The 21028-nt window shown below is 39.1% G+C and overlaps 1 protein-coding gene across 2 annotated transcripts in view; it reads left to right on the top strand.

Annotated features, from left to right (window-relative positions):
• MED13L (mediator complex subunit 13L) overlaps window positions 1-21028 on the top strand; it is a 299615-nt gene that overhangs the window by 240075 nt on the left and 38512 nt on the right. For both annotated transcript variants that reach the window (XM_065889573.1, XM_065889571.1), the window contains exons 6-14: window positions 47-241; window positions 608-796; window positions 5116-5281; window positions 7200-7304; window positions 11399-12130; window positions 13157-13382; window positions 14356-14458; window positions 14751-14875; window positions 17659-17758. In XM_065889573.1, coding sequence (XP_065745645.1) covers window positions 47-241; window positions 608-796; window positions 5116-5281; window positions 7200-7304; window positions 11399-12130; window positions 13157-13382; window positions 14356-14458; window positions 14751-14875; window positions 17659-17758 — 1941 coding nt within the window. The remainder of the gene's footprint in view (window positions 1-46; window positions 242-607; window positions 797-5115; window positions 5282-7199; window positions 7305-11398; window positions 12131-13156; window positions 13383-14355; window positions 14459-14750; window positions 14876-17658; window positions 17759-21028) is intronic.

Below are 21028 nucleotides of genomic sequence, written 5' to 3'. Positions count from 1 at the left end.
AATTACTACTGTGATCTGTAACGTATGTTTCTCCTCTCTGCTTTAGTACTGGTAAGTCCTTATGGCTTAAATGGCACGCTAACAGGCCAAGCATACAAGATGTCAGACCCAGCCACCCGTAAGTTGATTGAGGAATGGCAGTATTTCTACCCAATGGTGCTGAAAAAGAAGGAAGAATTGAAAGAAGAGGAGGAGTTGGGGTATGATGATGATTTCCCCGTGGCAGTAGAAGTAATTGTTGGTAAGAGAAAATATTTTGCCTGAAGAACTTAATTCAATCTTCTTCGTCTTCCTTAATTTAAAGAGATAATCATTCAGATTCATCAAAAATAATCTCCATAATTTTCCCATCTTTTTGAATTCTCTTGACACAGTGGTATTTGCTGAGTAGTTATCTTGCCTGAAGCACCAATGGTCCCCATATTCCAAATGCTATTATGATAATGTTGGAACACATGTTTAAATAGCTATTAACTTATGAAAGGACTAAACCTATCACTTTTGGCAGTACCTAGCGACCTTTGACTCTGACCACTGGAATAATGAATTTGGCGGTCGAGTGTGAACTTTTTCTCAGGCCTTGTGCTCTCTCTCTCTTGCCTCACAGGTGGTGTTCGGATGGTTTATCCTTCAGCTTTTGTTTTGATCTCTCAGAATGACCTCCCAGTTCCTCAGAGTGTTGCTGGTACCGGAGGCCATATTACAGTTGGGCAGCAGGGACTTGGTAGCGTGAAGGACCCAAGTAACTGTGGGATGCCGCTCACCCCGCCCACCTCTCCAGAACAGGCTGTCATAGGTGAGTGCAGTCCGGGTGTGGAAGAGATCCCAGAAAGTCGTGTAGTTCCCTTGCCGTGGAACAGGTGAGAAAACACATTGAGAAATTCCTGGTGGAAGAGATGGAGATAGAGTAATGTGGGGGTTTTACAAAATGGAGAAAGAAAATTGTAAACAAACAGAATTTATGAGCTCAGAATTTTAATTCTGCCTGTATTAGTCTTTCCTCAAATTACACAGTTTGTTTCTCGTAAGTTCTCCATGTGCATCTGCTCTTTTATACTGATGTGGGTGCATTTAGGAGACAAGATGTGAGTTTCTTTTCTTTCTTTCTTTCTTTCTTTTTTTTTTTTTTAAAAAAAGGAAAATACTAAATCAGAGAATAGTTGATGCCTTTGCCCAATTGGCTGTTGCCAGCCAGGGACAAGTCTTGGATGAATTATCTTTCCTTATTATATTATAAAGTTAGTCTAACATCCAGGATCTCTGAATAAATGCCTTGTCCTTTCAATAATGTATTTGTCTACAGTAATGACAAATATTAATTACATTTGAAAAATTTGTCAATTTCAACATTCTTCCTTCTTGGAAAAATACAGAAATTGTTTAATTTGGGAGAATGTTGCCTTCTTTGTTGAGTAGTATATATCCTATATTAACTTCTTTGTTGTTGTAGTTGACTTCATTTTAATTGAAAGTCTAGTCAGTGAGAAAAGGATACTCATCATACTTGAGCTGAAATGAGATTAATTATAGGTATTTAATGTGGGCCGTGTTGTCAGGAGCATCAGAGTAAGTAAAGCCTTGGCCGCTAAACTTTGAAAACAGACTGTCAGTCATGATACATGCTCATCATGTGGTGAGTTTCGTGAGGGTCAGATAAGACAGTTTTTCAGAGTTTCTAGCATAGTGCTTGGCATGTAGTGGCATTCAGTAAATGTTCATGGTTAAATAATATATTGGGGAAAAGTATAGACTTTGTGATTGAATCTAATTTTAAAACCTAGCTGTAGTTCCTACTAGGTGAGTGACCTTATTTAATTCTCATACTTGCTCTGAACACCAGTTTCCTTCTCTGTGAAATACTATAAAGTTTCCAGGGTTATTATACATATTAGATCACGTACTTGACAGTGCTTGGTAAACAATAAAGCAATATACAAACAGTAGTGTAAGAAATTTAAAGCAGTGCTCAAAGCTCCAGGTTCAGCACACAGTATTAAGTTATCTGGAAGGAATTACTCAGATACTGTGTGGGAGACAGAAATGGACAACACGTAGCCTTTGGGTTTTTTTGGGGAGGGTGGAGGGTTTGGCCGTGCCACATGGCTTGCGGAATCTTAGTTCCTCTAACAGGGATCGAACCCCTGCCCCTTGGAGTGGAAGCGGGAGTCCTAGCCACTGGACCACCAGGGACGTCCCTAGCCTTTGTTTTTAAGAGCCTTGTAGTTACTAAGATGGTGAAAAAATGTACTATGTCCGTCTCTAATATGGTAGAGCAGAGAATTTGGATGATCTCTTATGAAAGGATTTGCTGTCAATCAGTTTTTACTAAAACTACTTTAAACTGGGGCTTCCCTGGTGGCTCAGTGGTTGAGAGTCTGCCTGCCGATGCAGGGGACACGAGTTTGTGCCCCGGTCGGGGAAGATCCTACATGCCGCGGAGCGGCTGGGCCCGTGAGCCATGGCCGCTGAGCCTGCGCATCCAGAGCCTGTGCTCCTCAACGGGAGAGGCCACAACAGTGAGAGGCCCGCGTACCGCAAAAAAAAAAACTACTTTAAACTGAAAAAGCATAAAAATACTTGTATAGTTTTTTATAATAATATCATAGAGAAGATATATTTTAAAGAGTCTAGAATTATCAGTATTTTGAAAAATGTTAATCATATTTCATATCAAAGCTTGGATTTGGATTTTTAAGAGTTATACTACATAAGTTGGCATCAGTTTTTGTTTATGTTTGTTTTTGTTTTGCCTGGTACTTAGTGAAATTTGTGTTCACCTTAAAACTGAAGGCCTGCTGTATGCATGATGCCTTGACCTTTGATCAGTTCAGAACTCTAAATCCATAATTCAAAAAAAAGAAGTTTGGGGACTTCCTTGGTGGTCCAGTGGTTAGGACTCTGTGCTTCCACTTCAGGGGGCACGGGTTCGATCCCTGGTCTGGGAACTGAGATCCCACATGCCGTGTGGGGCAAAAAAAAAAGAGAGAGAGAGTAAACCTAAAAAAAAAGTTGTTTTGTTATGGTGGGTTTCAAGTGTGTACCTTGTAACTATAGATATTCAGATTTCTTCCCTTCTAACTCTGTGTATGTCATTGTGCTAGGCCCTGGGTAAATAAATCTCTTGATGCCTCCTCATTCCCAAAAACAAACAAAACTAAAAATGACTGATATTTGTAATAAAATTAATTTGTCCAAGTTTATACATCATAATAATGTTGAATTACAGCTTAGGACTCCTAACATTCCATCAGCAAGAGTCCTGCTCAGCCTTGTCGTTCTGCACTTGACTGATGTTGAGCATTGCCGTGTTTTCCTAGACATAGGACAAAGTGGGTTACTTTGCCCCTTAGAATGGCCAAGAGTCTCCTAGATTAGCATGGATTCTCGGAGGGCCAAACAGTTCTGCCTCGTGTGGATAGGTACATCAGCTTGTGTTTTCTGTTTATGGAGATAATTGTGAGAAGAAACATTCAATATGCATTTAACAGCATGGAGTACAGTTCTCATTTAATTCCATATAAGGTCTGACTCACATTTTAGTTAAATCATTAAAAGCTACTGAAAAGCATTTACCCAACTTTAATCAGAAAAGATTTTGTGGCTTGCTTTCCCCGTGCCCTCTCCTGTTTTCGCCATAAATAATTCCCTTATGATACCATGGATTTACGATCTGTTTGGCTGTATTGTAGGGTGTTTGGGGGCAAAGGGCTATGTTATCTACTTCTCTTTGTTTCTTCACTTTGCCTAGTTTTATAATAGGCATTTGAAAATCCACTGTAAAATCAAAATGATTTATTTTGTACCATGAACCAAGTCAGAGAACTTTTAAGATAAAAGGTAGCAATGAAAGATCAAATTTCTTGTCTCCGTTAATTTATCTAATTTGTATTATAACAGTACTTTTCTGGAGAACAAGAAAGTTTCTGTTCCTAAGAATGTAAGCATTGGGGTTTGTTTTTTCTTTCTTTTTTTAAAAAATAGAGCTGAGGGGCTTCCCTGGTGGTGCAGTGGGAAGATCCCACATGCCGCGGAGCGGCTGGGCCCGTGAGCCATGGCTGCTGAGTCGGTGCGTCTGGAGCCTGTGCTCCGCAATGGGAGAGGCCACAACAGTGAGAGGCCCGGGTACCGCAAAAAAATAGAGCTGAGACTAACCATTCAACTCATATAATGCTTGTTTTGCAGTGATACCAAGAATATTAGTTTGTGATATAAGGTTGTTTCTTTCTTTTTCACACGACAGTGGAGGCCTTTCAGAGTGCTTAAAATTGATTATTTCAATCAAGATGTTTTGCATCGTAGTACTATCAAGAGTTAAAACCCACAATATGTTTATGAACTCAAATAGATAAAAGTAGTTGAATCAGAATTTAATACTGGAAATTGACTTCAGTATTTGTCTTGTATGAGATGGAAGTAGTAAAATACTTATAACCAATAACTAGTATTATCAGCAATTATAGTAGACATAGTAGAAAATGGATTGTAATACCAAGTACAGTTGGAAAAACTAAGTGGAGTTGTTAGAGAGAAACCAGTGAATTTTTAATCCTCTGATATAAAATGTTGAGTCAGCTTCTTTCAGTGTTTTAGTATTAAGCTTTCATAAGTAGTGTTAGGCATAAGGATGAACAGTTCCACACACAGATTTGAAATTTGACCTTCTTAAGAATTTCTTTCTCTTACCCAGGGCACTGCGTGCAGATGTTACACAGCCATTTAGCTACATGAGCATAAAGCTCCCTCTACTGTTTTGTTCTGCCTTGAGACTTATTTACTGCATTGGGCTTTAAAAATTCAAACAACCCATGCATGTTTATATCTTTAATATTGTCATGTTTGAATCCTCCCATGTAAGTTGTCTCCAATACCTGTGGAGCAGGAATGCCTCTGGATGGATATGCCATTGAGGGTATGTGAGTGTGAGTATTGATGTGATTGAAAGCTATACTGATGCAAATTTACTCATAGCTACAGATACTGTTATTGTCAGGGGCAGCAACAGAGTTACATGATCAGTTTCAACAATGAAATATTTATGTTAAATAAGCCAGTAGTCTGTGCACTAGGAGACCTTTTCAGAAAATTCTGACCTTCCAAATTGTCTTTCTTTCCTAGGTGAGAGTGGAGGGACACAGAGTGCTGTCAGTCACCTAGGTTCCCAAGATGGGGGGATGATAACTATGCACAGTCCAAAGAGATCGGGGAAGATTCCTCCAAAACTCCACAATCATATGGTCCACCGAGTCTGGAAGGAATGCATCCTCAACAGAACGCAGTCCAAGTATGTTTTTTGCATTCTGTCTGGATCGTGGTTTAGTAACCATGTCTTTTATTACTACATGAAGAGGATCAGTCACATTGTGCTGTTGTGTGACCACACCCTGAGGGGGTCACTGGATTGTTAGTTCATCTTTTGGAACATAATAGGGTAAAATTCAAAACAAAGATGTTAAATAATTTGACTATCCAGGAAAAATTTGAAGTTCCTGATCATCTCAAGATTGTCATGGTGTTCATCTGACATTTTTTAGCACAGCTGCCTCAGAGATTCACTCTGAGTGTCAGGACAGTAATTGTGGGTTTGGTTTTTCCCTGTATACCTACTAATGAATGTTTCCTGTTTACAAAGGGAAATGACCTTCTTTGCCATGTTTTCTATTATACATTAGCCTCATGCTTTAATTGACAATGCATTTCTGAACTGAACTGTTGACAATTAGAGGGGTGTTTAGTAGCTGCTGTGCTTCTGTTTGTTGACTTGGGGAAATTCTTTTCTTCCCCTACTCAACTTCCCTTCCTTGCCCCACCTCCCTCCCGTCCATCCCCTCTGACCTCCCTCCTTCCTTAACATAGTTTTGGAAAAGAAGAGGAATTGATTCTAAGAAGAGATGGCTGGTGATTATTTTAATTGCAGGAATGATAATGTCAAACAGTAGTCAGTAAATACTATTTCACTTATCAAGAGTTACATAAACATATTCAGCATATTTTCACATCTGTTTTGATATGACTGAGGTGTCCAACTTTTTGATTGATACAGATAAACAAAAGAGTCTTCATTCTCTGGAGCAGAATAAATATGGACATTCTTGTCAGTAATTCCTAAGAATTCATTTAGAAGCCAATTAAGTGTTTCTTCAGTGACTGCTACTCAAAGCTTTATATACACAATTAAAACCTGTCCTTTGGACCTAGCTTTTAGGAAATTCCTACTATGTATTTATTTCCCAAATAGTTGACTCTAGAATAGGCTACTAAAGAAGATTTAGTAGAGAAAAATCTAAAATAATTGCAGTGGGAAATCATATATCAAGTTCTAGAATTTAAAAGGTATCTCTATTCACTTTAAAATGATCTTTTCCTTTAGAATTATTGGTACAGATATTTTCACTTATGTCTGCGATGCCTAGACAATTTCCATGTTAACATTTTCTTTTTCTTTTCCTTTTATTTACCATCTTTGATTTTTATCACTACTAACCTTTCCACCAAGTCTAACAAATCAGAGGCCTTCTATCAGCAGCACCGAACAGGGAAGTGAGACACCCAGAAAGGCAGGGGGGGGAGCGTGGAGAGCAAGCGAAGTCCTTGCAGAGCCATCAGTGAAACACTTTGCAGTACCAGCTGTAGCAAAATCAACGATACAGAAATACTGCCGAGTGTTCTTATTTATGCAGTAGTAGACATCTACTTTTTGCTACCAATTATTAGTAACATGCAGGAGATATATTTGATTTTTGTGTTTTAGTTCACATCACTTGTGTGGAGTGCTGCCCTTAAATGCTAGTAAATATAGGTGTTTTAAGAGTGATTTAAACAGTCTATCTGAGGGTATATAATTCATAGATGCTGTGAAAAGATAATTTTTTTAAATCTAAAATTTCTACAGAATTTAGGTGACTTTTTAAAAACCAACAGATAATATTGCCAGGTAGTGTTTTAATTGCTATGTGTACCACCCATGTTAAAATGTATATTAAACTTAAATAAAAATATTTGGAATCCCGACTCTTCTAGTGCATGGCAGTAGTAGTTGCCTTTCCCACCCCAGCAACCTCCCACCTTGAGTTGCTTTCAGTCATCTATCAGCAAGATACCATTACTGTGTAAAATGTATTCATGTCTTTCTAACATTTTCCCCCCAGAGGTATGGATATTATCTCATGTTTACACAAGCCACATTTTTTAACCTTTTTTAGGAGGAGCCAGATGTCAACTCCAACTCTTGAAGAAGAGCCTGCTAACAATCCTGCTACTTGGGATTTTGTGGATCCAACCCAAAGAGTCAGCTGTTCTTGCTCTAGGTAGGTAGGGGCCAAGGCAGAACAGTATGATAGAACATTTCGTTGGTTGTCTCCTGGCCTCTCAGACCACTTCTTCCACATCATTTTGCTTTATTTTGTTTTATTATTTATGTATTTTTAATTTTTTATTATTTTTAAAATATTTATTTATTCATTTGGCTACGCTAGGTCTTAGTTGCGGCATGTGAGATCTTCGTTGTGCCTTGCAGGGTCTTTAGTTGAGGCATGTGAACTCTTAGTTGCGGAACGTGAGATTAGTTCCCTGGCCAGGGATCGAACCTGGGCCCCCTGCATTGGGAGCACGGAATCCTAACCACTGGACCACCAAGGAGGTCCCCGCTTTGGTTTGTTTTTAAATCTTCTGCTTCCAGTGGTGGAAAAAAGCTTGGTGTTTTTCTTCTATGCAGATGCTACAGTTTTATTGTTGGGACTCAGAATGAGCCTTCTTAGACAACTGGCCCTGTTACCAAATTGCTCCCACAGATTTCTTCAGGATAACTTCTTCAGAACTGAAAGCATCAGTTTGACAAGACAGTCTCTTGCCATTTTAACTGAGTTTATTTAATTACTCTTAATTATAAAGTTGAGATAAATATCAAACAGGTTGGCTTGAATTAATAGAATTTGGATTAAATAGACCTTTCATAGAAAATTTTTGTTGTTGGTGCTCGTGTTTTTTGGTGACTGAAGTAGGTATGTGGTGATAACACCTGCTGAAAGCTAAAATTATTGCTCATTCATTTAGATATTTGAATGGAAACCCAAATTATTTTCTGTAGAAAATTTTTGCACTCATGTATGTTCCCTTGACTTATCACTCCTTGTGGTAATAGAGAATCTTATTGTCACAGATTTTCATGGGGGTTCTTAAATTTCTTAAGTGTATATCAGCCTTACCCCCCTCCCCCACCAGCTCAGCTCACTGTAGGAGCATGTGGCGATGATTATTCACTTAGTGAGCAACTTAGAGTATCTTTGCTTCCATTTGATGCTGCTCAGTACTTCGGCCAGTTGAGATAAGTGTACTTGGAAGATGGCCATTCATTTCTCTAGTTTAGACCACAGGGTTCTTAATGTGCCATATATGAATAGGCTTTGGGCTAGGGAGGTGGTATGGTGCCCGAGAATCTCTGCAAACACACATACACACGTGTGCACATGTGTGTTTGTACACTTAGGCAGCAGTTTTGACAGCTTCTTCCTGTTCCCCCTTCCCTATAAATTGATTCTCTTTTATCAAGCTCTGCCTTGGTAGTCAGCTTTTTGTTGAGATGCTGTAAGTACCTAATGAAACTCTTTGATTGAATTTTCAAGGAGGATGTTTTCAATGATATTATTTGCTCATTAAGGGTCCTCTTTCTGAGCATGTGAGAATCTCTCTAGTCTCAGGATAGGTGTGGTATACCAGCTGAATACCTGGTTTACTTTCATCTCTAGGCCATTGTAAATTGTGTGACAAAAAGTATTTTCCTATGAACAGTGGCTTCTAAACAGCTTACAGCCAAGTTATGGTCCACCTTTAGAAAGTACATAGGATAAAAAGTTTAGTGTATTTAAGTTCACTTGTGCCTGCATCTTATTTTTCCTGCTCTTTTCCTTAATCTATATTTTTTTCACTTTTTAAAAATAACTTTTTTTACTGATTTCTATCACATTTTTATTTACTACCTTGCATTATTTTTACCTGAAGTGTAAATAAACAAATAACACTTTTTCTTTTGTCCTCCGGAGTTATTGCTCAATTTCCTCACCACATTCTTATACCCTTCAGGTCTTATTTGTAGACATGCATTTGCATTCTATTCCACTGACTTCTAAATGTTTATCTCTAGACCTGACTTCTTACATGTACTCTAATCTTGTATTTGGGGGAGTGCTTTTAAGATAAACCCTTACTATCGATATACCTGTTTCCTCACAAACCAGGTACCCGATTGCAGTCATTTTTGTCACAGTTTTCCCCTTCTCAGCCTAGAAACTTTATTTATTTATTTTTCTTAATTTTCTAGATCAATTTTATCATTGCATTTCACAATGATTTCCTTTGAAATGTCTGTTATAGTCATTCTACTTTCCTTATTCTTTTAGTCACCATGTGTTTCTGCACTATTTGGCCCTGCCTCTGATTTCCCTCCCATTAAGGCCAAACCACTCATATAGTTAGCCTTCTGAGCCCGATCTTCCTGCTGCCTGCCTCAGTGAGGTCCCTTACCTGTTCACAGATTTGCAATGATGGTCTGTTACTTACTGGTGTATCCCTTATTCTAACCATTCCACAATGTAGTTGAGTTGTTAAATGCAGTTGAAAAAAATGACTTTATAAGATTATCCACTTTGCAAAAAGTCCTTACTTTGAAGAGGCTACTATAAAATATCTGTCAAAGGACTGGTGTGGTTAAATGCTCTCTGAGAAAATCCAAATCAAAAAGTTTTATGTGAAAGACTTTTAGAGCTTAGGTCTTAAAGTAAGCACCCTTAGAAGATATTGAGATAATTGAGATATTTTCAGATGAGACATTTCGTCTCTTACTGTGGTACTTTGCCCTGGAGATTTAAAGTCCAATTTTTGCCTTATTGACAATAGCCTTATGCATAGACAACCTTCTTCAAAGTCAGGATTTTTTTTTTTTTTTTAAAGTGTAGCAAAGACTTTGGCAAGAGTGTTTTCAGATTATCTACTGCAAGATTACCGAACCCGTTATGGAATGGTCCTCTCCTCACACTATTTAACGGCCTTATGGGGCAGGGTGGCCATCCTGCTGTCCCACTAAACCATCCCATTATGCCACACAAATCCGTTTTACTTCCCACTAGGGCATTGTTTAGTGCAATGCAACAGTAATTTAATGCCACCCTAGTGGCCTCAGAGAGTTACTGATACACTGGCAGGAGAGCTTACATTTTTTCTGGGAGTGATTTATATATTGGGAGGAACTGGCTGACCTGCTATATAACTTTTTTGCACAGATTAAACCTTAGGATCATCTAGTGGGCCCTTACTGAGCATTTCTCACACCCATGCTTGCCAAGAAGTGTGTTAGGATGTGAGCAGACTTGCTATTCCTGCTTAGATAGTACAGATGCATTTGTATGTGTGTGTTGTTTTAATATTCACTCACAACCTTCTGCTTCTGTCTCATTTTAACATGTTTCTGTAAGATCCAAAGTTGTCTTTTATCCCTTCTTTCTTGGATAATAGTAGCATATAAGGTTCCTAGTATATTTATCCTATTAAATATTCTTATTTATTTATTTTTCCCTGCTTTGGGTCTTCGTTGCTGCACGCAAGCTTTCTCAAGTTGTGGCGAGTGGGGGCTACTCTTCCTTGTGGTGCGCGGGCTTCCCATTGCGGTGGCTTCTCTTGTTGCGGAGCACAGGCTCTAGGGCGCGTGGGCTTCAGTAGTTGTGGTGCACAGGCTCAGTTGCTCCTTGGCATGTGGGACCTTCCCGGACCAGAGATCGAACCGGTGTCTCCTGCACTGGCAGGCGGATTCTCAACCACTGCGCCACGAGGGAAGTCCCCCTATTAAATATTCTTAAAACTGACCCTTAGTTTCACACTTTGGGGGAGAGTTGCATAGTTATCTTATTCCTGATTTACAACGCTATAAGCTTTTATAAACCATTCTTTTTTTTTTTTTGATTAGCCATTCTGTATTGGAGTTGGTAGAATGTTGTAAAATAGAAATTGGAAGCTTTTTTTTGGTTCTTTTCTTGACAGATGATCTCATTACTGTTAGTTTTAAAATGCAATATGAATAGATTGTCTGAGGCCCTCACCAAACTTGAAAGATTTGGGGATTTTTCAAATTAGTATTTTTGTAGAGGTTAGCAGCATATTAATTAATGTTTCTTAAGTTCATCTCTTATCTACTTAACTTGTATGTAACTGGTTCATTGTTTTCTGTCAGGGTGTGTTGCAGTTTTTAGTCATTATCAATATATTTAACACCCAGAGTCCATTTAGATGTATTATTGCATATAACGTGTGCTTAAAAAGACATAACCTTGTTAGATGCATCTCTTTTGTAATTAGAATGATGCAGTTATTTTCATCTGTGTATTTACTGACTTCATTTTAATTCTCATTTCAGGCATAAACTTTTAAAACGTTGTGCAGTAGGACCCAGTCGACCTCCCACAATATCACAACCAGGGTTCAGTGCAGGACCATCATCATCTTCATCTTTACCACCTCCTGCTTCTTCTAAGCACAAAACAACAGAAAGACAGGAAAAGGGAGACAAGTTGCAAAAGAGACCCTTGATACCATTTCACCATAGGCCCTCTGTGGCCGAAGAGTTATGCATGGAACAAGATCCACCAGGACAGAAGCTAGGCTTGGCAGGGATAGACTCCTCCTTAGAGGTGGCTAGCAGTAGGAAGTATGATAAGCAAATGGCCGTGCCTTCCAGAAATACAAGCAAGCAAATGAATCTGAATCCTATGGATTCACCTCATTCCCCTATTTCCCCTCTGCCGCCAACACTCAGCCCTCAGCCACGAGGTCAGGAAACGGAGAATTTGGACCCACCATCTGTCCCTGTGAATCCGGCCCTCTATGGAAATGGGCTAGAACTCCAGCAGTTGTCTACTCTGGATGACAGAACTGTCCTCGTAGGCCAAAGACTGCCTCTGATGGCAGAGGTCAGTGAGACCGCCTTATATTGTGGGATTAGGCCCTCGAACCCAGAGTCATCAGATAAGTGGTGGCATAGTTATCATCTCCCATCCGTTGATGATGCTGAGTTCCGGCCTCCAGAGCTCCAGGGTGAGAGATGTGATGCCAAAATGGAGGTAAACTCAGAGAGCACTGCATTGCAAAGGTAAGGTGACTCTCCACCCCATCCACATGATCACCCATCAGAAGCCCAAGGCTGTAGGTTCCCAAGAATCAGGGCCTTCAGATCCAAAATTGAAGAGGCCTTTCTTCACCATTCTAGACTCTGCATTTGGAAAATGTTTAAAAGTCAAATGCTTTATCCATCGTGAGGTTTACCACACATGTCATTATTTCAATGCTGGCATAAAAAGGTTTCATCATAGGATTAGCTATACTAGTATCGCTTTATTTTTGGCCTGCTGTTTGTTAATCAAAGGATATAGCTTTATGGGACCTTCCATATTGTGGTCAGTGCCCTCTTTGTATGTTCACACTTTTAAGGAAGGCTTTGCATGCATTCAGGTATGTATCACGCATCTAGTAATAATACTTCAGAGTGCTTTTGAGCTACCCATTATTCTAAACAGTTTACACAGATTATCTCATTTAATTTTCACCACAGCTGTATTGCTACCTTAATTTCATAGCTGAGAAAGAAACTAGGGTCATGCAGTTAGTAAATGACACAGGTGGAATTTGAACCTGGACAGTCTTGTCAGAGCCCACCTATGCTCTTAAGTGGAATCCGTAGAATCAGAGACAAAAGTATATGTTCTTGATAAAAGCTACTGAGATTTACTTAATTGTGAATACAATCTCTAAAATACACTTGTAGGTGAATATTTAGGTGTTTTTTGTTTTTGTTTTTTTTGCGGTACGCGGGCCTCTCACTGTTGTGGCCTCTCCCGTTGCGGAGCACAGGCTCTGGATGCGCAGGCTCAGCAGCCATGGCTCATGGGCCCAGCCTCTCCGCGGCATGTGGGATCTTCCCGGACCGGGGCACGAACCTGTGTCCCCTGCATCGGCAGGCAGACTCTCAACCACTGCACCACCAGAGAAGCCCTTTAGGTGTTTTTTTTTTAAGTTTAGTTTAAGCTTTACAAATGCTTTAAATCATTAACTGTTGCTTTAAAAAAAATCTAATCTCTTTATGTTTCTTGCTTAAATTGTCATTTGTTTTCTCTTTCAGACTCTTAGCACAACCTAACAAACGGTTTAAAATCTGGCAAGACAAGCAGCCCCAGATGCAGCCACTCCACTTCCTTGACCCATTGCCTCTATCACAACAACCTGGAGACAGTTTGGGAGAAGTCAATGACCCATACACCTTTGAGGATGGTGACATAAAATACATCTTCACAGCGAACAAAAAATGCAAACAAGGGACAGAGAAAGATTCCCTGAAAAAGAATAAGGTACCATTTAACATAGAGAGAGTCCAGCCTGCTGTGGGTTTCAGTCTGTGTCAGTACAGCACATGTGGGAAGACTTTGGAGGCAGAATGTTTGAGATAGTCTTGCCTGATTGCTCTGTCCCCATATTCATGCTCTTGGTACTATTGTATCGAACAGCGTATTGTTCCTTTTTATGTCATGGCTCACCTTTGTTCAAAAGTCAGCCGAACATAAATGAAGCCTCATATTTTCCAGGCTATAGCTTGTACAGTGCATGTTTCCTCTCATATGCTAATTCTTGTTGGCCTATGCTCCCTGCTTATTTCTTTTTAATTATTATTCCAAAATACCCAAAATGTAAGAAAAAATCTTGGTAACAACATCTCCTGTTCATTGAGCGCTCACTGTGTTTACTGTGCTAAGCGCTTTACCTCTATGTCTCTCTGAATTAATACCAGCACCACTCCAAGACTGTGTCAGTATAATTGTACTGGTTCCATTGTCATATGGGTGTCTGCTGTCTTTAGCCTTAAGTTTTAAAACATTCTAAACTACTGGGCTATTTAAAGAGGTATTCTTAAGAATAGAGGAAGTAAGACAAGAGGGACCAGTATAGTTCAGGAGAATACTTCTTAGAGTCCTTTACAGAGATCCATCTAGATCCAAAAAGCTTGAAGCATAATTCAGCAACCAAACTACTATATTAAAGGCAGCTTTTACCACCATGGCAGGCCTGTAAGCACATGCCACCAGTACCATGAGGCATAAAACCCTGACTGACCCAGATTGAGGGGAAAGCGTGGGAGTTTTTGGTTCGGTTTAAATTCAGGGAAAAGGACATATCTTTTATTTCCTTTGGTTGCATAGACCATGGTTTATCATACTTGTGCTCATAACAAGTTCCATTCTACCCTCTAATTCTTTGTGTTCTCCCTCATATTCCACACTTTGGGTTGGTGTTCATGTGTTTTGTTTGGCTGAATTTATTATACAGTCAGAGGATGGATTTGGTACCAAGGATGTCACTACACCAGGTCATTCCACGCCGGTGCCTGAAGGGAAAAATGCCATGTCCCTTTTCAGTTCTACTAAAACAGGTGTGTACAATGATTATTTGCCTCACTTGGATTGTTGCTAAAATAAATGCGAGGGAGATGCTTCTCTATTTAAAATTATATCCTTATTGTAATAGCAATAATTTGATCTCATCTTTAATCTGTTCTTCAGTTCCTTTCAAAACTGATAAACGTATTTGGCAGTAATTGTCGCTAAATTTAACCGAAAACATAGGGAAACAGTTGGCAGGCAGGGCTTGCTCGTTGTCCTCTCCTCGCTCCTTCTCCCTTGATGAAGTTGCTCATTCTGTGCCTTTTGCCTCCTTTCCCACAGATGTTCGGCAGGATAGTGCTGCTGGCAGGGCTGGCTCCAGTAGCCTCACACAGGTGACAGATCTGGCACCTTCCCTTCATGACTTAGACAACATCTTTGACAATTCTGATGACGACGAACTTGGGGTGAGTCTGCTGTGGCTACACAAACAAAAATTCACTTAAGTGCATGGACTTATATCAGTGTTTCAGTATTTCTTTATAGTTTGGTCTCCTGGATTGGGGGCTCTTATTTCAGGTTCTGAATGTTCTTCAAAAACGTTTGTATACCTTGAAAGGATTCTAAAAGTTATTAGTGTAGTCTGTAATACCCCTTGAGTTTTGTTTGTTGATGGCTTTTTTTCCATTAGTGTTATTCCTGTTGTAAATATTAAAATCTTACACATTTAAAAAAAAATCCTTCTCAATATCATGAGACTAACAGGAATGTATTATGTAGTCCCTTTAGCTCAGATTTTAAAAATAATGCCCATATAACTTTTTATTCATCTAATAAGTCATAGGTTAGTCAACATTTTGAGAGAGATTACAAGTACGATCTATATACTTTTTAGGATTATAGCATCATAAGTTGGGAGATAGAATTTATACACATAGACGTTAAATAATACAAGGCGTCATATGATGAAAGTGACAGATAAGAATTTATAATTCTCTGGAGAGTAACTCGGCTAAGTCAGGAAATTTGTGTCCTCGTCCTCCTAACCAACCCTGTACCTTTGTGCAAATAAAAGTGCCTGTTATCTCTGGGGGACCTAGAGATGAGTAAGATAGGCCCCTCTTCAAGGAGGTCAGTTTATTAGTTTATTTTTCTTTCATTTATGTGTTTACTTTCCCATCTATCCAGTTTACATGTATTCGTTAATCATTTATTGATCAGTTCCTTTGTGGCAGGTACTCTAGGTTTACAGATACAATTAAATTACCACTCTTATACTTGAGATACTCACAGACTTCAGGAGAAATAGCATATAAAGTTAAAAATATACTGAGTCCTCTGAGGGCAGTAATTGACCTGAATCTAAAGATGCTACATGTTCAAGTGCAACATGACAGGCAAGCAGTGTCTAAGTAAAGGCTTGAAGGTTAAGTAGGAATCAGATTTCTACAGCCCCTTCTCACTTTAAAATAAAATGTATCCGATTAACAGATATTGTACACCATTACTATTCTAAGTACTTAGAAGATGAGGAGATAATAATGACCTCAAAGAACAAAATTGACTTGAAATGTGGAACGACTAGGTTAGGGGGAGGCAGGGGAGGAATGTTACTTTGAGCCTGGAAGGAGCCTTGGTTAAGCTACAAGAATGAACTGGCTGGGCTTTGGGGGACAGTGTGCACATGGATCTGTTTTCTGAATGGAGGGTAAAGATTGGTGGGGCTGGGAAGGTTTGTGGCCACTCTTAAGGCTTTAGACTTCAAACTGTGCTGGTAATGTGCCCTTCTGGAGGCTGCTGAGTGTGGAACTGACCTGGTAGAAGTGAGTGTCGTTTTCCATCAGTCTGATACACAGAAAGCAGGCGTACTATTTGGTAACTCGTTGGATTGAAACATGAGGACCGAAAATCGGGCAGTGGCTGCATGAAGGGAAAGGACATGGCAATGTGAAAAACTTCAGTAGAGGAAATGACACGTTTCCTTATTCTGTGACCCAGGCATTGGAGATCCTTTTTGAACTTGACTGTCTCCATTAAGCCATGCATTATCTAGGATTGGTTTTAACGAGGGCTAGTTCAGATGCTTTGGTGTGGGGACGGTGGGAAGAAAGTATGAAAAGTAAAGGAATCAAAGGGAAGTAGGAAGGGAGATATAAGAAAAGAAAAGAAACAAACCGTAGAGTAGCCTGGTTTCTGTTCACAGCCACCATCCCTAGTGATTGCTGTGCTCTGAGCCATTGTCCTTACTCTCTGTATAAATTATGAATTACTATTGGACTAAATGAATAAATGTTTACTCTGTTGCTTGAATGTATTGTTAGTAATGTTAATATGCAAAGGAGATTGGACATTGTTTATCGAATTTTCATTTCTCTGAAATGATTGTTTCTACTTTGAGTTCTCGCCTGACATTTAATCAAGGGAACAGTTTACCTTAGAGTCATTTTACTAATTCAACTTATTAGTAACTGGAATTGAGAGACTGTTGTCCAAGTTTTCATCTCATAGGTTTTAAAGTTAGTTTTATATGTTTCAACTCTATGATATTGAATACGTGTACATAAATAAAAGACCTTCTATTTGTGAGAATCTTTTTGCTTTATTTTATCTTGCCATCAGTTCATTTGAGTTCTTAAAGATAATCTTGCTTACTAAAGGACTTAATTTGTTTTGAATAACAAATCAGAGAAAAACCTTCTCTGTGCATTTCAATAATTTTGTGAGATAAGGTTATTTTTCATGAAGATGAACAGTAACTGTAGAAATAGGAATAGGAGATACGTATTTTTATGTGGTGAAAAATAAAAGAATAATAGTTTGGGAGGGCTTGAGGTCCTCCCTTTTAGCTGCCTGCTTCCAAACAGAAGGAAAACCAGACTGATAACCAGTCACTACTTGGAGGCACCACCCTAATGTGATTATTGTGTCCCTGAAACTGCGTCTCTAATGACCTGGGTGGGAAGATTTGCTGAAGGTCTGCAAGCTCTGCTTTGATGGCACAGTCTGCTCTCACCAGATCCATGACAAGAAGACTCAGTCAGTCTGTTTCTCATACTTGACAAGCTTGTAACCATCTCTTCTGTGTCACTGTCTGCTGGTATTTCTAGAAGTTCACCTGATGAATGCTATGTAAGGAAGCATCTTTCCTTTATTTTAAAATATCAATAGGCGTACACTCTAAGGAACAGTGGACTCTCACCCTACTTACGTACAAATGTGTTGCTCCGCTTTAATAATAATCTGTTCTTAGGCTGTGTCACCTGCACTACGCTCATCAAAAATGCCTACGGTTGGGACAGAAGACCGCCCTCTTGGGAAGGATGGAAGAGCTGCTGTTCCTTACCCACCAAGTAAGAAAAGGAAACTGAGCTTCAGCTCAGTGCCTATAATTTACATATTATGTTTTCATACTCAGTGGTGCCTTGTCTGAGATTCCCCTCCTTCCCCTCCCCCCATTTTAACAGAATACTGGCGGTGAATTAAAACTTGTATAAATTGGTGTTCCTAAGGTGGCAGGCAGCTAAGAGACCCATTTAAATTTGAATTCCTTTTCCTTTTGTTTTCAAATTAACTTCTGTGGTTTAAAATGTGAAAAAACATGTTTTAGGTTTATTTTTGCAATAGCCCTTTCCTAGTAGGATAAATGCTGCATAGTGGTTTTCAGAGAAATATTCCACTGCAAGAGCTTGTGTAAAATGTTTCAGTTTTCATAAATTTAATTCACACAAGGATAATGAATGTTTGTTTTCTGTGGTCCTTTTTCCAACAGATACTGAAGTTTTTGTGTTTCCTTAAGAGATCAACTAGTTTTATTATGTATGTGGACAAAAAGAGAAACTTGCTCTTCTCTACTTATTCTTTACCCTAAGAAACATTCTACAAGAGAAAAGAAAGTCAGGATAGCTTATATGGATACTCTGAAGCTGAAACAATTCCATTGCAAATCATTCTTTAATATCTTCTCATTAATTCAGCTGGTAATGAGAACAAATTGAGGGGAAAAACCACCATGTCATAGGGCTGAGTCAAAAAGTTTTATGAACCTATAAATGTAGTGCTGATTTACTCAAATGTAGAAGTGTGAAGTATACAGAGATTGGATTTTGACAGCTTTAGTGGATCCATAGCTTTTTAAAATATGCAAAGCTTTCTCAAGCATGACATGTATGAAAATGAATGATGATAGCCAGCCAGTTGCTGTAGTTTTTTTTTAATTAAACATTTTTCTTTTTTTATTACTCTGCACTGCAGAATTTTACAAACATGAAACTCACAGATTAAAAGAAACATGATTAAAGTAGATTCATCTGGAATAGGGCAGATGAATGAATTTTTCCCTTGTATTTATTAAACCAGTTACTCCTGCTTTTTTTTGACATTAAGTGATATGTAGCAGTGTTAAATGTTAAAATGTCTGATAATTTGTCCAAGATTATTTACTCACAAACCATCCTGCTAGTGGGTGTCATTACCCAGTAAAGTATATGGTGTACTCTCTCTTCTTTCTCTCATTTTTATTCCAAAAGAAATTGTTTCAAAAAGAAGCTACTCAGAATTTTATGATAAAGTACAGGTTATAAAAATTAATGAATTTGAAATATAGCAAAAATATTGGCATGAGGAAAATACAGATAAACCAAGGTCAAGAGGATCTTATTAATGTCTCAAAGTATGTGTGTGTAAGTGTGTGGGGGGGACACATACATAGTATTTCCTCCCAAGACATGGCAATGAAAATAGCATGTCAAGAAACTATCATCTCTGCAGTAGCTTACTGTACATGGAAATGGGAGACATATAATATGTAATGTCTAGAATAACACCATCCAACAGAAGTGCAGGGCTTCCCTGGTGGCGCAGTGGTTGAGAGTCCGCCTGCCGATGCAGGGGACACGGGTTTGTGCCCCGGTCTGGGAAGATCCCACATGCCGCGGAGCGGCTGGGCCCGTGAGCCATGGCCGCTGAGCCTGCGCGTCCGGAGCCTGTGCCCCGCAACGGGAGAGGCCACAACAGTGAGAGGCCCGCATACCGGAAAAAAAAAAAAAAAAAAAAACCCACAACAGAAGTGCAAGGTAAGCCACAAAGGAGGGCCACATAAGTAATTTTAAATTTTCTAATAGTTACATTAAAAAAGTAAAAAGAATCATGTGAAATTAATTTAAATAATATATTTTAACTCAGTGTATCCAAAACATTGTCATTTTTATATGTAGTCAGCATAAAAATATTGAGATGTTTTACATTCCATTTTTGTACTAACTGTTTGGAATCTGGGGTATATTTTATACATGCAGCTCATCTCAGGTTGAATGGGGCCCATTTTGAATGCTCTGTAGCCATGTGGCTAGTGGATACTGTGTTGGACACCATAGATACATAATTATTCATTTGTGTATATAATAATGAAAGAAAGCGACACACAGTATCAGTGAGGTTTAGTTTAGTATCAAGTCTGTGTTAAGATAGTATTGTGTTATATTAATTAAAACAAGTGTTTTTCTTAGGTTTTATTGTTAACCAGTCACTTATGAATTTTTGTCTTTGAAAGCATGTCAATTTTGAAGTATGGGTCTTTGAGGAGGCAAAATGAAAGAGTTGGACATTTTATTCTACAAGAACACTTACTGGGCTTCCCTGGTGGCGAAGTGGTTGAGAGTCCACCTGCCAATGCAGGGGACACGGGTTCGTGCCCTGGTCTGGAAGGATCCCACATGCCGTGGAGCGGCTGGGTCCGTGAGCCATGGCTGCTGAGCCTGCGCGTCCGGAGCCTGTGCTCCACAATGGGAGAGGCCACAACAGTGAGAGGCCCGTGTACCACAAAAAACAAACAAAAACACTATTTGTGAGGGACTCTGCTAGGTGCTCTGGGCTGGGAAGAATACTGAGAAATTAGTGATGATGCTTTTGTTGGAGGGCTTCTGTCTTGTGCATAAATACTTGATGTTCAGAATAGGAGATGGTTGGTGTCTTTAATGGTGAGCTCCTGCTGAAGGGCAGTGATTCTTGAGAATAGGTGGGTATAAGTAAGTGGAGCATTGTGGGGAAGACATGTCAACTCCAGTCCATCCTGGTAGCTGTTCCCCACACTCACTTTAGTCATTTTATGGGAAGAAAATTGAACAGGCAAGCCATGTATTTCTACTTTGGAGGACCAGAATGTTTCTCTGGGTTTCTATTTTCTTTCTGCCTTACCCACTTTGAGTCCAGTTCCCTGTTTTTCATCTCAAAACTTAGGGTGATTTCTTTTCAGAAATTCATTCCCTGTGACTGAACAGCATTTCCATCTTTTTCTAATCAAACCAAAATTGGGAGGAAGGACTAATTATTGCTGACTCTCATCACTTTATGAGTGTGTAGATGTACCTATAGCAAAGTGTTTACTTCAGTGCATACTTTATCTCATTTAATGTGCAAAAAAAAAATGAGGGAAATATTATTCTCATTTTGTAGATGAGGAAATTGAAGCTAGAGAGGTTAAGAGTCTTCCTGAAGAATATCTGATAATAAGAATGGTGAAGACCACTTTTTAACGTGAATCTCTGGCAGGTGGAATCTCATTTCATCCATGCTTTTTGTGTATGTTCTCTTTTACCTTTGACAAAAATTATCAAGGTGGCTGA

Source organism: Phocoena phocoena, chromosome 13, assembly GCF_963924675.1.
Source record: "Phocoena phocoena chromosome 13, mPhoPho1.1, whole genome shotgun sequence".
Taxonomy (NCBI): Eukaryota; Metazoa; Chordata; class Mammalia; order Artiodactyla; family Phocoenidae; genus Phocoena; species Phocoena phocoena.
This window is presented reverse-complemented; position numbering and strand designations above follow the sequence as displayed.